This window comes from Saccoglossus kowalevskii, chromosome 7, assembly GCF_978046115.1.
Source record: "Saccoglossus kowalevskii chromosome 7, keSacKowa6.1, whole genome shotgun sequence".
NCBI classification, from domain to species: Eukaryota; Metazoa; Hemichordata; class Enteropneusta; family Harrimaniidae; genus Saccoglossus; species Saccoglossus kowalevskii.
The window spans coordinates 8,450,787-8,478,672 of NC_140647.1; the positions used below are offsets into that span (position 1 = coordinate 8,450,787).

At 35.3% G+C, this 27,886-nt stretch overlaps 1 protein-coding gene across 1 annotated transcript; it reads left to right on the forward strand.

The window, feature by feature from the left end:
• Window positions 1–27,425, forward strand: LOC100366760 (G protein-coupled receptor 54-like). Its single transcript, XM_002735749.2, has 3 exons — window positions 1–402; window positions 8,113–8,248; window positions 26,659–27,425. Exons 1-3 carry the CDS (start codon window positions 1–3, stop codon window positions 27,423–27,425), a joined length of 1,305 nt encoding a protein of 434 aa, XP_002735795.2.
• Window positions 27,426–27,886: the final 461 nt, after the last annotated feature.

A 27,886-nucleotide genomic window follows, 5' to 3' on the forward strand; every position in this document is an offset into this window, starting at 1 on the left:
ATGGAAGTAAATGGAACGAAAGCCCAGGACAATGGTGCGACAGGGTCATTTTTCAACGTCACGATCAATCAAATGTACTTATTGCTCAATATAACTGTTGAAGATAACATTACAGATTACGAGAACATCACCTACGGGGATCCACCGGTATTTATTGAGACATGGCTTATGCCCGTCATCTTTGCTCTGATATTTCTTATCGGAGTAACCGGCAACTTTCTGGTTATCTTTGTCATACTGAAACACAAACGAATGCGGACAACCACCAATTTCTATATTCTCAGCTTGGCAGTCTCAGACTTTGCTTTTCTGTTTTTCTGTGTGCCGTTCACCGCTACTACACATGCCACGCACTGGCTAGCTGGGAATTTCATGTGCAAGTTCACGTTCTATCTGATGAGTGTAAGTATGTGAAGAATGTATATACAATCACGACAGTCCTCTTTTAGGAAAATAACGAAAAAAACAACAAACAATTCTTGAGCGACAGGGTATAATACAACGCGACGCAAGGCAACGAAACGCAACGCAACGAAACGCAACGCAACTCACCGAAACCTATGATTTAGTCCACTATTGAAAAATGTTGTGACATTTAAATTTAATTCACATTGATTTTGGGAAGGGTACATTTGGTCGTTTTCTAGTTAGTGAGTTTATAAAGTTGATTCACAACGGTAGCATGTGTCTTAGATAGAACTGATTAATCTGATTATCCTAAATTTCACAAAACGTGCTTCCATATACTATTCTCAATGGTTTAATATTTGGAAATTTCATTCTAGTGGTATGAAGAAGATAATTAGATGTTCGATTATCTTCACAGTTGAACAAAGGCTGCTGTACATTTCACTGCGATAGCACAACGTTGTTACATAATGTGATCATATTAGCATCATCACTCACGTTATTTAGGAATAATTTGTTTTACTCTATTAAAAACTTCGAAGAAACCCCATTTAATAAAACAAAACAATATCATATCATATCATATCATATCATATAACTATTACAACAGTAACCCAAAGACCACCAAATGTTATATTGAAAGATGGTAATAATATCACTTTAAAAGCTATAATAATCTAATTTACACTATAAGTGGATTTATCTTGCTAAAATGTGTGATACGTTTATAACCTTTAGGCACTAAACAACCCACATTATATTATGTGTAAATTTTCACTCTAATGAATCATTCTGTTCTCACTCTGACAAATTGCTTATAATGCATGTCCATTACTTGCACTCACTGTATAAAATCAAAGACGAAACACACTCCAATTAAAACTTATTCAATATTTAATGGGAAATGTAAACTCCGCAACAAAATGACAACCACAGGCAGAATTGAATAATTTATGTGCAGTGGTGATTAATATCCAACCACACATATATGCTTGTCTTGAAGTATAACGTTTTAGAACCAAACCTCGGGTTCAAGGCAATTTCAGTAAGGTTAAAGCTACCTTGCCTATTGTATTAACGTTCTAATACGTGACAGGTAATGTTTTTGTATGTATTTGGTTTTTTATTTCTTGCGTTGCTGTTGGTTACATGTTTAATACTCCTATGACACGTGTGCTTTAATTGATGGTGTCGTGATGAAACATCCCTCTCATCACTTTGTAATACACCTGTATTTATCACTAATGCATTTCTGTTTTCTAAAAATGGCAAACTTTTCCAAGTTTTTATTGGAATTAGGTGAACGTATTTCAAAATATTTTAATGTCGCTACAATTAAGTATAATGCAACACTTATGGATTAAAGTGAGGTTTTCTTCTATAATGCCCTTGATGATTTTATTGACAATTACAGTCACAAGCAGTGTATCAGCAGATTTAAACGGAAGCGGATTATTGTATCAGCTGATAAGGTGTATGTAGATGGTATGCATTTAAGGTCACGTGACAGGTTGTGTAGTGCCATCAATAAACTATAATTGCATGTAGTTAATGGAAAGTCATTACAATTAAGGAAACACTATACATTATTTGATATAAAACGTTGGCCAGGTATACTACATTGATCAGTTGAAGCATTCAAGAGAAACACATTCCTTTGTTGCCGACAAACCGAGATGGCAGCCAAACCACGTGATCAAAATTATTATATTTTTGTTGCAAGGACCTACATGCTACATGTTAAATGTCAATTTGATCAGATAAAACACTCGTGAAAAATAAATGCACACAATTTTTACTTTTAAATACAATTATCATAGAATCATATAAATATGAACATAAATATATGCACAGATCACGAAATCGATTACAAAATAAAAACATTTCGTTAAAGATTAATCATAATTAATTAGACCACGAAGAATGCAACACACATGATAGCTAGGTTTTACTACAATATGATGAAGATTCAACCTGAAATGCACACGTTATATGTCACATTTCAAAGAACAAGGTTTTTTTTTTCAAAACCATTAATCATGTTAGTCTTCAATTCACCATGTAGCGTGTATGTAAAAAGTACAGTTTGAAAATTAGGTGGCATTTGGGGATGTGGTTATATGAACTGGCCCATGTGGCAATAAGGCATATTAACCTCAATGTTCTTTTTATATCCCCGTAAAATATTAAACTTTTTAAAAACATACATCGTCTGCAGTCACGTGAAATGTTTAAGATTTAATTTAAAACAAAAAATCAGAAACAACGCCGTTAGAAAGTTAGTCATTGATGTCCAGTCGCTATTATTGCATATCCATACGTGTATTGAATTTACTAATGCTGAATACTTGAATACAATGTTCTATTTATGAATAAGAAAATATTTTTTGCTACTGGCCCACAAGATAACATAGACATACAGTTTTGAACAGTGCATTAGAAAGCGCCTTATTTATACATATGTTTTTCTGTATTGTGAATACCTTCCTATATGTCATACCAAGAGCCCTCATATTTGTAATAATTGTGGCAGTTATGTGCGATGTCATATAATACACGAATAAAAGTTGATCTGAACGTTTAAATAAACAAGGGGCATAATATATTCATATAAGTGAGTGTTAGAACACATGAAAATCATAATTTTTAAATTGAACACCTCGGGCTTACGCAAGTAATAGGTTTATCAGATTTGAAAGTGGTCTCCGGTCATTGCTGATAACCTACTAACAAATAGGTTAGGTATAGAATATTAGCATGTATTATTAATTTTTGTAATAAAAAAAAAACAGGTGCTCATCATTATATAATTTGTGAAAATCGTAATTAATTATTTTCTCAACTATAATTTTCCAGTGGAAGAAACGGGTGAAATCTGCTGACTATAAACACGATTAATTACACGCTAAATTAGGTATTAGGTTCAAATGTATTACGATAACTGTGACATCACATCCTGTGAACGTGCCAATATCATGGTGTTGCTAATGTATTCATGGAAAAAATTTTACTTGTTTTGGCCGCATGTCACGTTTGTAACGTTCAACCTATTCAATAATGCACACGTTTTGTGTAAGACACATTGTATAGTGGGCGTCTGCACATATCAGCTGACTTGATTTCGATGGTACATACACATAATGACATACATGTACATCCTGAGGCTCGTCGGATACAAACGATGTTTGAATTCCTTTTTATAATTACGTGATAATAACCACCGTGAATCTGCACTGTATTGGGAAGACACAATTGGGTGAATGTAATACTTTATTTGCGTATTTACATATGTGTTTATTGGCAGAAACTATAATCAGAAAATGTTTTTTTTATTGTCGTCTGCTATTTAAGAACGTGCCACTGCATAAAACGTTATGTTAATTATTCATGCCAATATCATGACGATGAAGTTAAAAAAAACCACGCAAAATCCACTATGAAGTAAGTTCCATTTGTCATTAACAGCTGCCACTTCCAGTAAAGTTGGTCAGAGGTCAATGGGAAATTAAAAAATAATGGCAAAAGTTATATCAATAGATTACAGTTTTAAATAACCCCAAAACTACTAGTATGATAAAGAAAGAAGTCAAGCATATGCAGGGAAAGATGGCAAACAATGGCATAAACAAACAGTTCAGTATCGAAAAATATTAAGACATTCAGGGCAGTCATAGCCGCGCAGCTTTTCACTCAATAGTCTGTTATATAAACCAGGTGTACATCACTTCTCTTCATGTGAACCGTAATGGCAGCATGGGAACAAATCGATGCACAAATTAAATATCAACTGCAGTATTTGTTTTTATCTTGGCGCAGATGTGAGTATCATACATTGAGCCCATGACTCGTGCGTGCCGTCACGTCGCACTGATGTAATACATGACACATCCCGGCAGAGCATTTTTTATATCTCAGTTTACTTCATACCAAACTGACAGGCTCTGCTGCTCGCACTACGCATCGAGTGTGTGGGGAGTTATTACAATACGAATTTCAGGAATAATTCGATTGGCCAATTTTCCGTATTTTCTTAGCAGTGATGGTACAAATTAGTTAATTCATGGCCAGAGCTTATAAATCGTGTCTCACATGACATAACTACGATTCAACTGATACATAAACACGCAAACCACAAGATTTGAATTGACTTAAGGACGTCTAAGCGCCTCGCAACTACGCCACACAATCCTCGCCAAACGGTTTGAAATAACATGAAATCAATAAATAAGTAGATAAATAAATAATAATAATAAAAATTATTGATATTCGTTTTTGAATTCAAGATAGTCAAATGATATTATAGCCTCATGATATTATAGCCTCATGAAAAATAAACGCAAATGAATGCAAAAGAAAAAAATATTAAAATAAATAAATAGGAATATATAAATTATAATTACAAAACAAATCATAATATAATATAAATATAAAAATTGGATTTTCTTTTACGTATTGACCAAAGTATAGCATTGTAGATGCATAGTCATAATATATGCTCGTTTGGCACCGCTGTCACTGTTAATTAAACGTTCGGTTTGCATATTCGGTTTTACATGCGGACCCACAATGACTTACAAAACTTACCATGCATTGAATACCATACGTACCAATATGTATAATATATAAAGTCTGTTATAACAGTGTATGTCTATTTCCTGATTATGTGCATTTTCAATTGGTCTAAATGTATTCATTTAACTGTTTGCCAATTTAACTAATTTCTTATTCACCACTGAAAGAAGGGTCGTAATAACTGTCTCATATATACCGTGTAATATTCGCACACATGTATTTGAATTGACCCAGGTGACACCAAATGCAAATTCTAACTACGGATACTGTGTCTTGATTAGGTATTTCAATATTTCCAGATGAATTAGTCTACTGAACAGGTAACAGTTGCAACCAAGCCGCGGCGTAATGAGAATTTTAAAATGTTATTAGAAAGACTACTTACCTTATCCTATAAGAGTATCATAGTTGAACATTTGGATTACGAGAATGAGTGGCGTCATTTACATTCACATCATTTTCGCAATAGAATTATCAAATTGAAAAATATTTAATTATTTTTGTTGTACTTGTTGTTTGAATAAAAAAATATAAATGGTGTGGGATAAATGGTGAGGACTATTTGATAAGCAAAATTGTGAATGCCAGCAATAGCTCAACAGTTCATCCAACCTTATTTTCCTCGCGATCCAAAAACCTGAGATTGAGCAAATGTAATATCACGGTGTATTACGTAATTGCTAAAAGGGTATGACTCACGTAGCATATCTGTGATAAAACGCGATGCACATCACTTACTGTATAGTATTTGGTAGCAATCATGTTGTTCTTAAAATCTAATAACTACGGAAAGTCAACGTAGAAAATTATTCCGAAACCATCTTTCATTCGGCATGTTTTCCAGATTACAATTTAACTAGCTGCTTTATTGTTGAGGTTTAGTTCGCAGACTTCAGCACTTCCGTTGATATTCTTGCGGGACGAGTTCATACATCCTCAAAAACTCGTTATCATTTCGAGCAAGTCTCTTGTGAGATCTCTCCTGCAACCATTATTCATACTTTTTCAACTAGGAATTCGAAAACCGAAATTATCCGAAACTATCATGTTTATATTGTTCGGCTTTTCTAAAAACTCTTTTAGCAGACGGCAGACATCGAATAAAATGAATACTCTTGAGACCCTAAACAATAGACTTCACTTGGCTGACTTTAGGGAGTTATCTGATGTTGATGTGTCACCTCAGCTGAACGTTATGATTTATGAAAACATCATTTCAATTCATAACACATCATCATTATGTCCATTGCTAAACGACGCATTATACATGACGTAATACATGTAACCTAAGTAACGCAAGCAGTAAATGCAAATCACGTTGCAGGCGATTTTCAACACAAAAGCGCCACGTTCGGAACGTCCTTCAAACTATTTATATTTTCCATCGGTCAAATTCAAAGCACAACATGTTATTGATCCCTGGAAGCCATGGATTACCGATGTCTGGGCTGAAGATTTTACAATAATGACGATGTGGTTACTAATAGCAAACGGGAATCTACAGCTTAACTATAGAAAAATGATTCGGTAACAGAAAAAAAGTTATGATGGACACTGCTATTTGACAATACCGAAGTTTAATAGCCGATTCAACAATGTGGCACTAAGTAATAAGTGTACTGCAGAGTAGACTAGAAGGTAAAATTGAAAACTCCCTCTCTCTTTATGTATTATTAGGATATGGTATAATAATTGAATGGATTCGTTATTCCATACTATTACCATAAGCGTAGACGCGCCACCATAAGACATTCACCACCACATTCTTAATTGTCAGGTGTTAGTATCGATATTTTTTTATTTCTATGTGATGTAAAATAGCACGGAGATTGAATCTACGTGCAACCAAGTCTAATACAGACAATTGTATATCAAATACACACACATACATGTCTAGTCGATACACCCAGCCAAGTGAAACAATATAACTCCGAGTCAGCTTTTCATTAAAGTTCGCAGCGAGTGGTCCTTATGATGTGTATGTCTAACGCATTGTTCAATTTAATCTAATCCGAGAATAATATTTACTATGTTTATTTTTAGGCTGCTAATTCCATGCATGGACTACAGGGTTGAGTGTTATGTATTACCACATGTCAATAGTTGTCACATTGGAACATATGCTAACAACCAGTTTATACATACGGCCCATTGATTCAATTAAAATTGAGTAATTACATTAAACTTTGTGTAGATAATGTTCACGTCCGTGAACGAGAATACAGCTCGTCGATTAAAGGCACTTATATATTATTGTCATTTGGATTTTGAATTTTAAGTTGTGATAGTTGTGAGTGATTATCGTGCTCTTCATAGACGAATCCTATATGTGTAATTTAATATTCGCTGCTTACAGTCGCCCCACAAGATGATAAATACCATGATTGTAACATGTGTTTTATAGGATGAACATATATTGAAGATTGGTGTCAGGTACCCGCAAAATCTGCTCAGTTGAGTTTTAGGGAAATTGTTCCTCAGTTCCGTGAGGTGGATTCCCCGGAAGGCTAAATTGAGTCCCAGCAGACGATAACAACGCGTGATTAAAACGTAAGGGATCATGGATGGATGCTTATTTGTAATCAATGACTATGCCCAATTGACGCATGCGCAGGTGACGACTCCCCCGCTATAATTACCATTATTCGGAGGGAAATGAACATGTTTGCACCCATACCCATAACCCATACCCATAACAACCCATAACAACCAATTAAAAATAAAAAAAAAACATAGCCATAGGTTATTCACCTGTACAGTTCATACTTCGATTGATATTGTTTTTACTACAAGTTTGTCGTTGGGTACACTACATATATTTATGTCAACGTGGGCTCAAAAACCTATTGCTTAAACCGATCATAGCTGATTGTGCCTATACTTGCGCATATATGTACCAAATAAATAAATAAATAAATAAATAAATAAATAAATAAATAAATAAATAAATAAATAAATAAATAAATAAATAAATAAATAAATAAATAAATAAATAAATAAATAAATAAATAAATAAATAAATAAATAAATCAATCAATAAATAAATAAATAAATATATCAATGTATGACGAGATCCTATTACATGACTTTGTTTTCCCTTAAATATACGACCATATCTTTTACTACCTGTAGGTAACAGTACAAGCCACCTGCATTACACTAACTGCGATGATGGTTGATCGTTACTACGCTATTGCGCATCCCTTGAAATCACTGAAAACAAGAACTCCGAAAGTAGCCGTGATGGTCAGTGCTGGAGTATGGACGGGTAGGTGTTTTTTTTTCTCATCAACTAATGTGTACTTCAAGTATATTATAATTCCACTTCATTCATTTATTCATTCATTCAGTCCTCTCCGTGCCTGCTGACGCTTGAGGCGATATCGAGAGATCTCAATCTGGCTCTGTCTGACGTTGCTCAAGGGCTGTGTCGAGGGTCATTCCTTTATTTATGAGCTCCCTCTCTATTGTCCTGTGCCAAGTTCCCTTTAGGCGTTCCCGTTTTAATCCACCTAATTCCACTTATAGGCTGCTTATTCACCTTTTGCCACGTGTTTATCTCTTATACACCATAAATGTTATAGTACGCGTGAACGCATACATGCTTTGGGATATATATATATCTATTAGGTCAAATTTTGTAATATCATTTTTGCATTTTGGAGTTCCCCAACAATATAATTTACATTCGGCGTTTGCTACGCGTATGCTGAAAGCAATATGTATTCAAATGGAATTGTGTGTTTTTTTATATTTTATTTCTGATTGAATTATAACTATAAATAAGGGATAGGAGGTAACCAATTCCAGTAACAGCTTGTGCCTATTTCCGGGTTATTGGTAACCCTAATGAATGTATCAATATACAAGCACGGTTAATAATAATGATGTAATGATTACATGTGCATTTGAAGGCCGTGCGATTACAAAGACGTCGTTTGCCAGAAACTTTGCTCAAAATGTTCAACATGCTACAATAGCAATTTTACAATCTAAATGCAATATTTTAAAATACATTTGATATTTTAGGTCAAGTTAATAATTACCAATAATATGTGACGTGATTGTAAATATGTCATGCACCATCTGGTGTTTGATTGAACATCCATACAGTAAGGGCATTTGAACTTCAACAGTAATATGCATTTTATTTTTTAAAAAGTAATGAATTCAGTATAATAATAACATAATAATAACATAATAACAACTAAATCATCAGAGGGTTTAGTAAGGTAACGAGAATAACAAGACATAAATAAACAAATGTAACAGTAAAACTAAAAAATAAAGACTAAAGAAATAATAAATTCAATATTCTCTCAACTACTTTTGATCAGGGGATTTATAGATAGTATCATTAAGGTATAGTGAAAGAGCTTTTGCATCATTATTATTTTGCTAAATTATCATCTGGTAAATTAGACTTCAAAAAGTCTTTTCCTTTCACTTTTAAATGAAGGACATTTATGGATTAAAATCTTCTCATCATCAAGACAATTTATAATACATTTTTACATGTTTTGTCGTCTCCTTAATTCAATCTCTATATTGTGATCACTGAGTCAAAATTTAACAATTTTCGAAGGTTGAAATTATTTATATTTTTCAAATACTCAAACTCAAAATTTTCTTTAAATAAACAGATGAATGTACGTTACATGAGATAAGGTGTGTTACCGTCTTACTTTTAAAAATGCTGATCGCAGTATAGCACTAGCATCACGCCGAATTGAGCAGACGACAGAAAATGAGTCGTTAGCAACACAATAATGCCATGAAAACGTTAATTTAGTTTTATCTTTTTATGTGTGTTTGACGCCATAAAGCTGCATAACCTGTGCAATGAACATATTTACATATGAATTCAACATCTCAGTATTATATTACATCCTTGAGGCAAGTGGGTGTAGAAACTTGTTTTCACAAATCAGAATCTGATTGAAATATAATATATTTTTGTCATTTTTATATATTTTATTCCATTATTTGTTCACGATGTAGTTATGTATTTGTGATCACCCACAATTTAACAACGACTAGAAAATGAATAATAAAATAAAATTAATAAAAAATTAATAATTGAATAAATATTTTAAAAAATAAATAATGTGAAGTCCAGGGTCAGGGATCAGGGAAGGTTCCTTTTGAAGCAAACGTTTTTTAACATGTTGTCAAATAGATTGAAGTTCTCACATGGAAATGTAAGTTATTTTCAAACCTCTAGTTTGAAATCAAGATTGATTATCTCTAATATTTTTGAGTGACATTGAATTGTTTAAATTTTTAATTTGATTTCACTTTTGTCCCGTCATTTTCGCTATTACCCTCCCTTGCGATCAATCATACAAACATTCTTAAAAGTGTTTTAAAATATTTTCCCCCACTTTAAAAATCACATTAATTAAATTAAAACTCATTAAGTGATTTTACTAGAAATATATTTTGTAAAGTAATTCCAAGAACATGTATTGAAAAGTGTTTATTATCATCATCTTGTTCACACCGATCTTTTCTCTTAAAATCTGAAAAATATAATATTATCAAAATCTAGTGATAATTAATTATAATTATTGTGTCAAGCAATGTAAAATATTATTGTTATTATAAAGTAAAGCACATGTAATGTGAAAACACACACCACTGACACGAATGGAACTGCATTTTCTTGTTGTTCTATGATTTTATTTGGTAACTCAGATTGTCTCTGGGGATGTCAACAAAGACGTTATGCGGTAGTAAAATTCAATCATTGAATGAAAGTTACCAGTTACTTGAACACGCAACATATAATAGAGTTCATCATGAACACCATCGTTCACAATTTCAACAACATGTTTGCAAAGAAGTAGCAAACTAAATTATTGTTCAATTATATATATTTTCATATTGTATTTATTGTATTGATGAGAATTCTAAATAACAGTTAAATGGTTATGTATTATTAGAGACTTAGAGGAGCTCGTTTAAATTATACGCAAATTTGCACAGGTAGGTGTTAATCACCATATTAGATTGAATTCAACATTGAGGCAATAGAATAATATCAACGAGGAAAATGAATCTAATGATCGGGTTATAAGGAATTGACGCCTGTATAGCGCTGCACCATTCAGCTTACTAACTCGAGCATTGATAACAACACCGTGCATGTTTAATTTTATCTATTCAAATGTTGACAGGTACATGGTATGCACACTCGCAAAATATATGAATATATAAAGCTGTTTAATATTGAAAATACTAAAATCAATAATTTTATCTCTGCATGTGCAGTATGCTTGCTGAATTTTTTCTATTAAATATGCTGCATATAGTCGATAATAAGCATTGTGGCTAGACGCGTGCCGTAGTCGGCATACAAAAGTGTCATGTATATGAACACTTATATAGTCAGGTGTTTCAGGTTGAAACATTGTATTTGTGTTTGTTTTAGGAGGTGCTTTAAAATAACACGTGCCTAAATATTCTCAAATGACAAGAACAGTTCTTAGCACTGATAACGCTAGTCAAAGTCCAAAACTCATTTTAGATTATTGTATCGTAAAATTATCTATAACAAACACACAATTAATATCTTGTTTTGTCATGCAAACCTCAGGGTTTACGTCGCTATTCTGAGGGGATGAGACTATCTCTGTGTCTCACTGATTCATATCCCATAATAGTATGCATTATGCGTCATATTTTTCCACGGTTCCCATCACGCAACCGATTCAACATAGTGGCGTCTTCTTGACCCTTAGTTTCCACATCGCATTTTATGCCACGTGTAAAACAATATTTCGGTAAGATTCGGTCATCTTTGGTTTTGTATTTCCGCTTTAACGATAAGGTCTTCTTACAGCAGCATTTAAATCAATGGCGAATAGATCCAAACATTTCAGATAACTTCTAGGTTACCACCCGTTACAGCTGTTTCTACCGCATCAATCTTTAGGTTGCCTTTACTTTGCTTCAACTGTACAAATAAACAAACAATATTAAACGGTATTTCTTAATTCTATTTTATACATGCAAAGATGGTACTCAATATCATACAAATACGACTAACTGTCCGTTGTTCCATCCGAGTTTAATAAATAAAATATATAGGGTAACAAATATTTCAAATACGAAAAAAACTAAAATCACTGCGAACGTTCCTTCACTACTATTGTGGAATATGTTTGGAGCCATTACTGTATCTGGATGGATTAGTAACATGATTACTAATGTCATCCCATCCCATTTATATATTATATAATAATTCATCACTAAACTTTTTTACAAAAAACTATATACTGTTGTTTATCGTGTCGAATGCTTTAAATAGAGCTAAAATTATTCCTCAATACAAAATTCTGTAGAATGAAGTTAACATTACGATGAGGTTGATTAATGTCATGCACGTTAAATTATTTAGATAGAAACAGATATACAGATTTGTTAACCTGAACATTGTTTCATGACCAACGGTTTATGTATTCATAACCCTTTCCAAAATTACTGTTTGTAGGAGGTTTTTGTATGTATAAACTGACTACGGGCGAACGTCTGATATGTCTAAGCCGCGGTATTTACACATGACGCGCGCGCACACAAACCAAAACAGTTGGGCACTTGGGCCACTCAGACATTTCCGGTTAAATAAACAATTTAATGTATCCCGCATGAATGTACGACAAGCAAGCGTCATAAAAGTATCTTTATTTAACACTAACCGTGGTTATATGACGTCAGCTAATCCTGGCATGTTGTGCGAAATACAATTCAATTTAATCAGTACAAGTCACTGAATGTGTCGACTAAGGTCACACCAACCGATATCGATGATTAGCTGCCAGCTGTAAGTATTTATATAGAGATAACCCAACCCAAATAATACAAGATACCTTGTTAAACAGAAATTATGTTACAATTGTTTGATCAAATTAGTGGTGATGCACCAAAAAAACATGGACAAACCTCGGCGATATAATAGCATCTTTTAGAGAAAATAACCTGAAAAAGCCAAAGATGATTAGTGTGTTCGTTTTCCTTGCTTAGATTTCCAGAGGCTGATACGAATTAGTTGAAAGATAATGGCCCTTTTATTTGAGGAGATTTGTTACGCTGCAATTTGGAAATTCGGGTGAGTGGAGTACTGCCACTTTCCAGTTTGTTGAACTCAGGTCACTCAATATGCGCAAGCGCACAAACGATAAGAGCGCAAACGCTAGCAATTCGGGAATTGGGAATTCCGGATGTGGCGTTTCAGCAATAGACCTACATATGTGCATATAGTAGTATAACTGAGATGTCGTGAAAATAAAAAAATAATTAAGTACGTTTGTGGGTTATATTGTGTTGACTGTTTAGTTATTGTGTTTTCATGGGCTCAGTCAATGCAACAAGCACATTGATGCTGTAAAATGCTGTTAGATGATTTGAAGTTTACAGAGAGAGTGACAGAATATGTAGTTAGTTCTTTCAACAGTATCTGTTCATGGTTCAAGAATTAGAAATGGCGCTTTATGTATATTAACCAATATCCGAAGCTATCAGAATAACTTAGTTTACTATACTTCCTGAAAGTTTTTATATGTTGAGATTGTCATTCATGATGTTAAAAGTTCACATTAATATTATTAGGATTATTAATTGTAGTATATTATTGATTGTAGCATATTATTTTCAGTAATGTTAATAATTTTGTTTCTATTTGTTGTTTTAGAAATACATAGGACTAGTTAAGGTGATATGTCATATCATTGGTTGTCATTGCTTACTGAAATGTGAATTCGACAATCACAACAAAGAAATAGTAATATAGTAATTGGAACAAGAGTAATATACACGAATTTAAAATCTGTGTTTTGTAATTAGATATACTTACATATAAATTGAGATTATTGTAAATCATCGAAACAATAAGCAGTTTCTGTCTCATAAAAACAATTCAATTTACCAAACACAAAATACATTCACACGTTTAGTATGCATCAAAGAATGACTGTTCATGTTTGAAAATGTTATCAACCATTGAATTGCAACATTTGGTAAATGAAACAGCCAAATTAGAACAGAACCAATATAATATCAACAAATGATAACCTTACACCAGATCATTTCAGAAAATGTTGCAGAAGTGAAGAAGCCCCCTCCTTCTTGTTATGGATTGGAAACGTACCTCCAATGATCACCTTGCTAGTGTCTGCTGGCTGCTATTCTGTTTTCTTTTGGCACAGCAAAGAAATAGAGCCTTATAATCTTTCTGCGACATATCAGTCTTTGGCAAAAATACATTCAGAAGATGTATTGGGCAGATATGACATTCTGCATGGCTTCCTAGTGCAATGGGTGACTTGAGTGAAGAAATCGTGATTATGATATGACATTTGGTGCTAAAGGTGGAAGAGATGTACAAGGTCTCTGGGGATAGGGCTAATAGAAGTATTAGTTCTGTTTTGCAATAGTACGTCCTTTATAGCAACGATACCGTGATGACCTATTTCTAGCAACCACTTTTCGTGCTTCTTATTTATGGTCTGGTCCTGTGCTAAATTCGTTGCCATAGAGACCCAAAGAACCTAGTTAATCAATGAGCTTACGTTTAACATAGTTCTGAATGATCTATTCAGATTTGTATACAAATAACACGAATATTCCACCATTATGCGAAAGTTGGATAGAGTGGATGTTGAGACACACATTTCGGTATTTTGCCCAGTGAATGTTGTATATTTGATTGGTCAATTCGGGAAGTTTATCCACTGCACTTTCAGGTGTCCAGGGCAATACTTTTGTATCTGAAACAATTGCGTACACAGTAACTCCTGTTGGCAGCCCACTAGAAGACTGAGTAGCAAGGCGTACCACATTCTGCTCAGACAGTTTGATGATATATGTGACATCGCGATGTTGATCACCTGCTGTGATTTGAGCATTGTTGCATGTTCCGAGACATCCCTGGTGCATCTCAAGTCAGGGCTCAGTGAAGACGGTGTTCAACACATGGGCCTTGTGGTTGTAGCAGTTGCCAAATAGATATAGGCAAGGCTATGGTCATAGTCTGAGCAAGTGGTCCACAAGCACACAACAAAAGTAGAATGAACATGAGGTCATTTAATGTTACTAATCTGGTGCCCCCTTATTGTAGTGTTGTAGTGACGCAATGTATTAAGACCTAACCATTATTCAAGTAGCTGAGAGTGTGAATTGATAGGCAGTTATTTCTTGCCAGTTTATACGTTATGCACATGCCGGAGACATGATACCCACACCACGCCAAGTCTCCAGTGCATCAGTGATTACTGATATTATTGATGGGGCTGGGATCATGGGGACTCCGCAATTGAGATGGCTGAGAATCCCCTACCAGCTAAGGACATTGGCAACAACAGAACTGACTGATTGGGGGTAATTTAACTGAGATCTTCTCAAATGTATTATGGTGTTCAGTAGTGTTCTCCAAATGAGTTAACTCGTTGTCGGGAGAGCTATATTACTCAGAGAGTAGAGTATCACCACCAATTTAATAATACCAGAGTAATGTACTCTGATTGGTTCTGAATCTGGTGGCTACATCTACGGCAATGCAGTGAGTTAGAGATAGACTTATTAGGGATGATGCTGAGTTCAGCTCCATCTTTAAATAAACCCTGATCGGAGATAAATGAGATAAATTAGAAAACCCAGTCCTCATTATGTCTGCATTGCCAGGGCTGAGAAATATCATCCCTACGTTTAGAAGTGATGCTACTTCATCTAGTACTACCCTTGCTAGAACCAGGTGTGAGAGCAAGACCCAAGTCAGTTTCCATATATTTAGGCGCTGTAACATTGAATTTTCAATGAAGGCATGTACTAGTATATGTACCAGAGCCTGAGGACTAACAGTACAAATTTGTTAGATACTAGACTTTCCCACTGTGGTAAACTAAGCTGTCACCAGTGAAGTTGATTGTATATATGTTGAAGATGGCAAGTTCTGACAGAGGACAACGGTCACAACGAACTCCAACTGAACCACTTGTTTGTAGCTATCAGAATAACAATTGGCTTTGCATGTATTTAGACGGGATACACAGGGGTATGACCCCGGGGCAATGGGATGTACAATGAGCCTTTTATGGCAGTTGTAGGCTTAACCAAATTTGTGTGTTGCTCCTTGCCTATGATAAATTCCCCCCTCCCCATTGATGGGTATAGTTGCCCCCCATAACCAATTCATGATCATTATTGTTAAAAACATTGTGTTTGCAATAGGACCAACATATTATTTAAATGACTGTAATTTATCATGTCATTTGTTAGATGACACTGTACAACGACCTCGCACTCTCCCGCAGTGGTCCGTTTCATATTGTGAGCGGCTTGTTAAAGATAATCTACAAACGGTAGATGGTCATTGCTTTGTGAAGGATTCCACCACACGTAATTTAACATTATTAGTGAAATGAAATGGATTGTGGTTGTATGGGTAGTGTTTTTTTAGTGCACGGAGATCATTGAAGATCTACATTTCTTCATTGTAATTTTGAAGATCGGACTGACAATGAAATATTATAAATAGGTAGGCAACACTTTTCAGAAACAATGCTGGTTACAGCAATGTCGAGTTGAAGTCAGAATTCTTAGTTTGATGATTTGCTCCAAAAAAAAACGATGATGTGTCAAGTTTTGGTGCGGTATGCAATTGTTTTCAGATTCTAATTTTTCATGATTGCCTCATTAAGTTAAGATTTCTGGAAGCGATTACAAGTTTTATGCTTCATTGAATCTTCACGTGTTTAATCGTCGAGATCATCACTTGCATATAAAAAGTACAAGCACCTCATACAAACCATTGTTGAAATCTCCACAGCTCATTCCACAGTTCAAAGTCGTGATTGTCATAATCCCACATTTCAGAATCACAGTCTTGGCAAAGGTGGTTGGCTGTAATGACGGCCATGCTGTTGCCTCCTGTAGATGAGTCAATTTTCCCAACTGCACTTTTATTTAGTGCAAAATTGAGACACAAATACGGCGATTTGACTTCAAAACACATTGAAAAAAATTGTTATTACCGCTTAAAGCGATGTAAACCTGTCACTTCCTTAATTAACGAAGAATTGCTTAGGCGATGAATTTAAATATCAACAACTTACAACTCTCACAATACTGATCAAACATTGTCCCAATAACGTATGTATTATCGCGGTATGCATTACTCTCGTGTCCCTGATATTTAGTCTAATGGTATATTAGACCGGGAGCCACGATATTGCAAGATGTTAATCACTTGATAGCATAATGTGTTTCGATGGAATGATTCATCATCGCGCCAGTCTGAATACAGTTCTAGCTTCAGTCATTTAAAAGGCGGTGGTCGTCGCGCCGCGTCCTGTTTGATCTTGGACTCTTAGCGACGTATACAACGTGTGTAAAATGCATTGCTTGTTTACATGAATTTCGAACACTCGCTGCGCGACGACCACCGCCATTTAACGATAAATGTGAGGCACGGTGAAAATAGGCTTGTTGTTTCTTTGGGGGTGGAGTTTAGTGACTCTTCGTTTAACTCACATTTTAGTAGATAACTTTTGGAAACGCCAAATTGCCACGTGACAACTGACAATCATGTAATTACACGTGATTACATAGTTACTTATTCATACTTGACACAGTTGCTGTAATTTACAAGCTTGTGATACAAGTGGACATTTAAATATCAATACTTATATTGACAGTTCGGATAATCGGTTTAGAACCTTATAACACGAATAATGGGCAAAATCAATTTTAGATTTAGACGATGTGATGTGATGAACGTTTACCAGTATTACAGAAAACATATGTTTATATTAGATACTAGTTTCTCATATCTCCACATACTAGCAAATTTGGATAATAGACTTAAAAAATCATGCCACAACTTTCATCATTATGGTTATTCGGTTCTTACACGACCATGCAACGATTAAAACAAATTAAAATGTTGTTGTACAGTCGTAACACTATATGAATTGCTACTTTTTAGACAGTTTTATGGTGTATAGCAAAATAATATATCACTATGTTTCTTGTTATCAAGTCACATTATGTTATAACCCATGTATATTATCTTTTCTTAAAATCAGCCAACTAAACCACTGAGAGCCGGTGGTGATGATTTCTATCTACAGAGAAGCAGTAGGCTACTAGCTTCACAGTATGCCAACTAAATACATGAATAATAAGTGGCGTTCACGTTAGAGATCTCGGCACGTGCCGAGACTCGGGGCCGAGTCGGCACGTGCCGGAAATTGTGTGTGAACGGTCGGGACCGAGTCGGCACGTGCCGAAAAGAACTCGATCTCGGTCCCAAGCATCTATCTAGATAGATGCTTGGGACCGAAACTCGGCACGTGCCAAGATTTGCTACCTGAACGCTCGGCACGAGCCGAATTCACGCCCTCGGTGGTAAATTTAAGAAAAACATAAGTTGATTGATACTAGCATGAAATGACGATGACAGGAAATTCAAATATACTAGTAGATGATCAGATGCTGTAGTAATGAATGCAAACAGACGTCGGCGACGCATATTTATGTGCTGCTGCAACCTCTGATTTCTTGCACATTTTACATTGACATGAAAAAAATATTTGTGTTTCGAGTCTTCTCTGCCGTTCATGTGCACGATGGCTCGTAATAAACATCATTGCAACAAATGGATATGATTTCACTATAACAATTATTATCATCATATGCGTATCGTTTTCCATGTTTGGGCCAACAGATCGACGAATGAGAGCGTGATTTCGGCACGAGTCCAGTCGGTCCTAAGTGGGTCATGAATAACGTGAACACAACTGCTGTAATCCCTCTGCAAACACAACGGATTACAAATTTCGGCACGCGCCGAGATCCAGTAACGTGAACGTAGTAATACCACAGGGAGCCCAGGAACTATAATCAACTGTAATACACAGTCTCTATGAGCGGGGGGGGGGGGGGTATCGGCTGGTATCTAGTGTAAGAAATAGACAAGGGATGAAGGCTCCAGCCAGCTCACATTTTTTAAACTCGAAAAAACAGACGAAAAAAATAAAAAATAAAATCTAAAAAAAATACCAGGTTGAAGAATATTAGTTGCTCCTTCGAATTTCGCCAAAGCTTTATCTACATTTTACCGATATCTGCAGAATAAATCAAGAAAACTACACAAATTGACTCCATTTAGGAATTCCTAACGGTAAGTCCGTACGCATGACACCGTTGGAGGCGTGGCCTGTTCAGCATTTGTCAACAACCAATCACAAGACTGGTTACGAACCAGTTGAGCAAGGCTAACCGAGTCGTGACCTCGATGTGGTTCGTAACCAGTCTTGTGATTGGTTGTTGACAAATGCTGAACAGGCCACGCCTCCAACTGTGCCGTGCGTTCGGGCAAACCGTTAGGAATTCCCAAATGGAGTAAATTTGTGTAGTTTTTTTGATTTATTCTGCAGATATCGGTAAAATGTAGGTAGGGCTTTGGCGAAATTTGAAGAAGCAACTAATATTCTTCAACCTGGTATTTTTTTATATTTTATTTTTCATTCTTTTCGTCTGTTTTTTCGAGTTTAAAAAATGTGAGCTGGCTGGAGCCTTCATCCCTTGTCTATTTCTTACACTAGATACCAGCCGATACCCCCCCCCCCGCTCATAGAGACTGCGTATTACAGTTGATTATAGTTCCTGGGCTCCTTGTGGTAATACATGCCAAATAAAATAAGTATTTGTATAGCTCAGTTCGTTCAAACTGTCACGAGTTTCAATCCAAATTTTAAACTATGTTATTATTAATGCGCGAACAAGTGAGTGCCTTGTCTGATGGCGCCCGGATAATGATCGAATCTTGTAGTGGGTAATGAGTAATATCAATATGTTAGATAGTGTGTCAGTATTTTTCACTACTTTTCAACCTTTCTTCGTCCAGGATAGTAATCTTAAATATCAATTTTAATCGCAAACACAATTTCTAAATTTAAATCATTGACTGTTACAGTACACGCGTTTATCAATATATATATAATTAATATGTGGCACAATAAGCACGCAGGCTTTATTTGACTTTACTGGGCTTGGGATTGAGCCGATAAACTGGCAGTACATTTACCCTAGCGATAAAATACGTGAACGTCCGTGCTTTCCTGGCAGATTTTATATCCAGCTGGCCATCATCATTTCATTGGTATTTCCGTACTAGTAAATAATAACATATGCATATAGAAGTCGTGTCATTGGGTCTCAAGATTATATCTGAATAAAACAACACTGTAGCATTTAAGTTCGTATATCACCAGTGTGATTTCCAAAAATGATGTAGATTTTAGACCCGTATTTACTGACGCCTCTTTCATTTTGTTTTTCTCGCGAGAGATGGCAGCACCTCATATTATAATAGTATAGTAATAGTTACATGATAAAACTACATGTTTACGAAAACAATAGCCCAATGTGTGTTTTCTGTACAAAGCGCAAAACGCTCACAGCAAATAACTCGCCCAGGAGTCAAAAGCGGTATATTTTTCTTAATACCTATTATTAAACTTATTATTTTCTTAATGCCTAAACCCCGATGTCTAGTTTGATGGTGAAATTTCAGCATATATTTCAAAACAAAGATCGATGAAATAGTCACTGTGGGACTGAACGACAATTTGTTGTGAATAGAAACAGTGCACTGTGGTGAAAAATATAGCCTGGTTAGCTTCATATTTTTCTGTGGGTCTTCAGAAATCTTGTCTCTATTTTGTTCATGTAAATTTATTCCAACGTCACGAAGAATAGGACGGTCACACCTTCTTTGTTGTGATAAATAGCAGTGATACATTACACGCGAAAAACTGTTACCTATTGTTCGAAAATTAGCATATTTATACTAGTTACGTGCTATATTTATATGCAAATATATATCAACCGCGGAGAGAAATTCTAAGCAGCATTTCCAGGCTGTTGTGAAGAAGACCAATGGCCCACAAAACAAAAGGAAGGTAACCCAATCAGTTGGGACTGACAATCCAAATAAGTACTATTTATTTAATTTGTTGTGACTGTTGAAGATAACCAGACCATTAAAAAAAACATCATCTTGCAACATCACTAGAAACTCTTGTCACTTGTCGGCAGAGTTTTGAGCATTTACAAGTTTTGTAAAATACATTGAAGAAAAGTGATATCTGGGATATTCATCGTCGGTAAGGAGGGGATAGAGAAAAAATCTTCAAAATATCTGAAGAACACTATTGACCTAGTTCGCAATATTGACAAGCCTTATTCAAAATTATCGAATGGTTCCTAACATGGTTTCTAGGTTTATTGTTTAGCAAAAATGTACGCACAAAAAAAAGAACACAATGAACAATATACATGATTTAAAATATTACATAATTAATAACATTAGTGCCGTTGTTGTACGTGAGAGAAAGCGCATGTGCGGTGTAATTAAGCGTGGGGAGATGGTTATTCGATGTGATAAATTAACTAACCTCGGCTCTCATCAACATTACGGTCATGGCCACTAACATCACATTCAGACGCGCTAAAACGATCATCATAGTCGCAATCAGATAAATGCGAGATCGTAACTGAGCCCATTCAGTTCGAGCCGAAATCACACTCTAACAGTTGACGACCATCTATTTTTAAAATTATCTAAATTTGTTATGTTTACACATGTACAGTCTTTTAATATTATATTACAATCTGTTGACATCTTTTATGACATTCTCGGTTCAATGTTAGTGGTTGAGGGGATTTACGTTCTCAAAAGATCTCCCGGATGAATCCTCGCCAGTGAGACGTAACCACAGTGGAAACTATGATGCATTCAATTTTATTGAGTGTACAACCAAATTCAATTATTGCTTTATATTATTGAAAATACACAACATTTGTAGAAATAATACAAACCATAACAAAAACTAGAAAATCGTGAAATATAGCGTATTCGCGCCATAAAAAGAATCAATAAAGTAACATATTGCAAGGGAAAACAAATTTGAAATATGTATTCAAGAAGACGACCCCGATGTTTGTTGCTGCATTCCGTAGTTGGACACCCAACACTATGGCGAGGCTTAAACGACTCGAGTATTTTCCCCAGCTGAATTGAAACAATTATTAGGGAATACTATTTATATCACGAGCAAAATAAGTCAAGTTGTTGGTTTCTTCAATAAATTTTAATTTATTTTTTCTGACTTTTGTTTGGTTTTGTAGAATATACAGTTTATGTCTATGTTGACAATTCGTACCGATTTCGGGTCTTCGAGGTCACTAGTAGTGACCTATTAACGGGTATGGAAAACACCCAATGGTAAATTATGTTTTAATATGGGCAAGGGTGGTGACACTTTCAAGGGTCAGACGGTCTTATTTTGAAAGTTTCGGGAATCAGGGCCATGTGTAAATACTAGTAATACATGTACTGTGTGATATGTGGCAATGTTATGCCTTTTTGTCTATGATTTCTGTGACCACATATTGTCCAATCAAGACACAGAGTCAGAATATGATGTGTCACAAGCAGCTATAAAACACGTAGTCAAGTACTATACTTATTTGTCAAAGTCTGTGTTATATTTTGTAAGTTAATTTCATGTTACACTGACATCAATGACCTTTGGGATAATTATCCAGGATGTACTCAAATGCAAGCTGTATGTTTCCCACGTGCTACGCTAATGCTAAAGTTACGGCGTTGTAAATTCTCCTTCCCAGATGTCCTTGCGACCGGAACACCGAAAGTATCTCTGCCACCACACACCGCCATATTGTGGTGAAAATCCACAAGAAAATCGAGCACCTGTATGGCAATGGTTTGGTCGGTGTCATTGAAAGTAGTACCACTTTGACGCATCGACCAATCAACGACGAGCATAAGATCGCATGGAACCAGAGATATATTAGTGGAAATTTAAATTGTCTGGGAGATTGGATCTTATATAACAAGAGGGCTTTGAAATAAATAAAATGAGCGTCAAAAATGTAACTTATTAAAAACAACTTATTAACTTAGAATATATGGGAGAATCCTTATAAATCTTGAAAATAATCGTATAATAAACAGGAAGGAATAAACAGACGTTTATGTCCCCGGCAACACATTATTCAGTGTATTCCTAGATGTCATTCGTAGATTTCTAGATGTAAACTCTGGTAGCTACCAGTATAACTGATGACAGCATATAATCGTAGCATAATTAACACCGATGTAGAATACATGTGATTGTTATATAGATAAACCATATGGCATTTCTTACTTATATAACTAGATAGTATTCATAAGGTAATAAATGTTACATAATTATTAATTCATTCATTCATTCATTCATTCATTCATGACAGTAATAAATACATATTTACAATACATAGATTAAGCGTGCAATAAGTCGGGTTATTCATAGTCATTATACCAAATATATCATCGTAATTCACATTCTCAGCTGCCCAACCCCTGGACATGCGAGCAATTACCAGTTTCACATATCTCACAATGTATATGGTTCCGTGTCACCGCTGATTTAATAATGTTGTGCACAAAGTAAACATTAGATCGTACACGCAAATGGCCGTCGAGATCTCACTGATAGCGAGAAAATGACGAGACTTGCTAATGCTACTAAAATAAGGTTTAATTTTCTCCGTGTTTGCGTCTACTGTTCTACACCCACGGTTACATTAGTTTAATACAACGCTATTTGAGGAGATCGCTCGCTCTCGGAAGTAGAATTAAACATAACACCCAACCAAAGTTTAAAATGAAAATGTTTGTCTTCAAGCTGACGTTTGTTGAGTTCAAATTCAGCTCAAGCTATGTTGTTTTTATAATATGACTGAATGACATTCTACTTGTTCACCTGTCAGTCGGTCACGTGATTACGTTCACCCGAACATTCGAAATAGCGTAACCGTTGAATTGTCCTAAGGATAAACGCCTCTCAATTCAAACTGAATTAATCCCGGGGTTAAAGGTTCTATGTGATTATTGCCTCCCATTGTAGGTTTGCTACGTGAATGAGTAGCCAATAGAAATGTTGTACGTCGACGTTGAAATAGCACCTATTATTTCAAATTACGTATTTCTGCACTGTACGGTGTATAAGTATAACATTATTTTTGCATTAGAGAATCGAAATGGTTAAATTACTAGAGTATACTGTACTTCGAGTGATATTTATTTTTCTGGTATCGGTTTGAGTGATGTTTATTAAATTAAATTGAATGTTTCAGCTACTTAGTAGTGTGTTGATTGTCGATGCTTACGGTGTAAGGATTTTCTCTCGCTGAAGGAAACTCAAAGTCAATTAAAACACAAGACAGTGTAAATTAATTCACCCTGAGGAAAAGTCAACTTATTAAACTAGAAACAGATGTGATATTTCAGACTACTCAAATTAGTTTGTTGAAAAGATTTTCACTTTTATATTTATTGTGTTATGAACAATATCATTAAAGATTATTATTATACACCTGTCAACGTAACGCCATGAGTTGCAGTGTGCCGTAATTTTGCGGTATTTTACGGGGAATTTTTATTCTACCATATAAGGAAATACGAATTCCAAATATGGAATGATTACTCGCGTAAGCATCTTCTAATAATAAAAACAAACATGGCTGCAACCAGGGTTTGACCGGACTCCACACAAAAAAGTTCGCTGATTCTGTTCTAATTTTTTAATTTTTTTTTGAACGATGCCGAATCTAATTAATGTCGCTGTATTTTGGAAGTATCTGTAGATGAAAACAATGAAATAATGTTCTTTGTGTTTCGTTGATGAGCGGCATTGACGTATTGTTCGTACAATAACAAATTAAACGTATTTCATTGATTTTTGTCGACATGTATATGACGTATACAAAACAATAGGACCGTGATAGGTTAGTATGGAATAAGTATACTTGAATTCAATTTCGATTACACTTTGCATACATAGACTTTTGGTGAATATTTACCTACGACAGATGACAAACGTACACTGGATGTAAATAACTGCAATGTAATGTCTGTAGCGATTGTAAAATGTATGTGTAATTAAAAGAGTAATTGACATATGTATAAAACATACACAGATATTACTACTGTTATTTGTGGTAACTGACATTGAACGGACTGTAAAGTGTCTAGGTGAACATCAAACAAACTTGACCAGGTATATTAAACATCAATCAAACTCTTAAGCCGAGTTGTATTCAAAGTAGAATGAGACACTTAATAATAAAAACAGAAAGACACGCAACTTTGTTAAGTGTTAATAGTAAGTTTTTAATTGTAATAACTTGATAATTGATATTTCGAATTCCGCACATTTACGGATGTTTTTTTTTTACAATTTCTATTGATAATTATGCTTGGTATTTTAGTCGAATAATAAGCACGAATCTTAGGAGATGACACGACGATATTCCAAGTCGCTCTGGTTGAACGAGTTATCGCTTTTGCCAGCAGCAATATCAGCGTAATGGCAAGACGTGATTCATCTCTGTTCAGCCGAGTATTGTTATTAGTATTCATTGGCGTAAATACGCACTCATTTAAGAACATCGTGAGTCTAGACTAATTGTATATACGATGTGAAATTCAGTCATGGGCATCTGATTTACACTACAGGTATGGCGGCATCTCACCGATAATATGTATAAAGAGTATTGCAGTGTACGATGATGGTTATTGAAGAAATATAACTTCTTTCCTATAAATATGAATAGACAATAAAATACACAATAACAGAAGGGAAAGCAATAAACACGCTTACGACTAGAATGAAGATATCAAATATATTTATCACACGTATCATTACTTACATAAAGTCATGTAATATATTTTTCATATTACACCCTAACCGGAAACAGTGATTAGTGCTTGCACACAATTTGGAATTGTGGCGTTTGCCATCTGAAATAACTATCAAAACGAAGGCTAGATGGTCGCGGCTCGGAGTTTAGGGTCGAAGTCGGTTTGGGCTTTTTTAGGGTCCGAGTCAGTTTGGATTCTTTTATTTTTGTTCAGGTTTTTCTTTCTTCTTCCGCTGTTTTTTTTTTCTTCAAGCAGTATTGAGAAAACCGCTGCACGAAATTGTTTGGAATTTTCTATAATGACATACAGAACCCCAGATTTACCTGACCTTCAAATCTTTATTGGTCAATTAGTTCGGTTGCCGTCTTGGATTGAAATTGGAAGTAGCCATTAATAAATCTTTCTGGGGGTCTCATGAGTTTATTGTTGTGGCTTTATGATTGGCATATTGGCTACCTATTTCACGAATAAAAACTTCAGCGGCCACGTTACTTTTTCTGTCCTATCATTTTCTCCTAAAAACGTCAGAACATGCTTAAAAGACTTCTTCATAAAACTACTGAACATATTGATATAAAAGTTGTTTTTTGAGCATCTATGTGTAACGCACATTAAAGTTTGAGAATTTGGTGGGAATCAACTTGATATTTTGTATATAATATGTATGTCAAAGTTTCTTACAAGAAAAATAAAATAATTTCAGTCACGTGGTTTGGAAGCCATCTTGAATTTCTTGCAAAATTACCACAACTTGGGGCATTTGTTTCTCAGGAGTGATTTGACATATCTATGTTATTTTACGCCTAGCATACACGTGATGAATACTATCAAAAATCGTGACCCATCGATTTATTTATCCCGTGATCTCATTACATTAATAACGATAAATTGTATCTGTTTTGTTATAGTGGCCTTGCTGTCATCTATCCCTGTCGCCCGATATCGAAGTGTGGTATACCATGATTGGTACGGCATACGACCATTCTGCATGGAGACTTGGCCGTCCCCAGTATGGGATATCGGCTGGTACGTATATATGATAATTGCTGCATACTTAGCTCCTCTGCTTATCATCTCTGTGTGTATGGGAATGATAATGCGTCTTGTATGGAATTCCTCATTGCTGTTTTCGACAACTCAGTCAAAGAGGCAACAGGCTAGGCAGCGACAGAAAATCCGAAAAACTCGTATGGTGTGCGTCGTCATATTTATCTTCGCAATCTGTTGGCTACCCGTCCACATCATGAACATCTGGACAAGAGTGGATAAGCATTATCCTGACAACATGGTAGCATATGGTTTTCAGTTGTTCGGCAACTGTATATCTTACGCGAACTCGTGTGTTAATCCTATCATTTACGCCTTCATGAGTGACAACTTTCGAAGACGATTCCAAGAAGTGTTTTCATGCTGTCGTAGAAAAACTCAGAAGAAGATACTAAACCGAGAGAGAGGAACAGTAATAATAACCATGAATAACGGGAAAAATAGTTCCTATAGAGGAAGACGCCAGCATCGGTACACTCCAAATCACACCAATGTCACAATATGTGAATCATCAATTAACCATAATTGTGCAAGTGATTCCGATGATAGCCTATCTAGTCCAGATATTAAGAGAACCCACAAGCACGTGCTGCGATCTCCCCGAGCCGGCGTCCAGGCGCAGGTATAATACGTTTGCAACTCAGCTTTGAATTAGATATGATTTGTGGTAACCATTTGTTCCAGCCGTTATTTACTCTCTCTTTTCAATTTTCTGTGTAAATTTACCATCACTAGTGCATCTAATCATATTCTATCATTACTTAAAGCGCGGTGGTCGTCGCGCAGCGCGTGTTCGAATTTCATGTAAATAAAGAATGTATTTTACACGCGTTGTATACGTCGCTATGAGTCCCATATCGAACAGAACGCTGCACGACGACTGTCGCCCTTTAAATTGTTCTCCAATATGTAAAACTCCGGCGTGTGAAATGAAGACTAATGTGAATGTCTGCTGTTTCACTGGTATCTCAAGAACCACACATTGTACACAGATGCTCTGGGATAATTCACATGCATGTTTTGCATGAAATTTTTGCATATTAATAACCTAATTTGCGCATTTTTAAAATCCAATTTTAAGCTGTTTCA

Coding starts and splice junctions, on each gene's coding strand:
- LOC100366760 (XM_002735749.2), top strand. CDS start 1: ATGGAAGTAAATGGAACGAAAGCCCAGGACAATGGTGCGACAGGGTCA. Junction 403..8,112: donor TCACGTTCTATCTGATGAGT/GTAAGTATGTGA, acceptor TACTACCTGTAG/GTAACAGTACAAGCCACCTG. Junction 8,249..26,658: donor CAGTGCTGGAGTATGGACGG/GTAGGTGTTTTT, acceptor GTTTTGTTATAG/TGGCCTTGCTGTCATCTATC.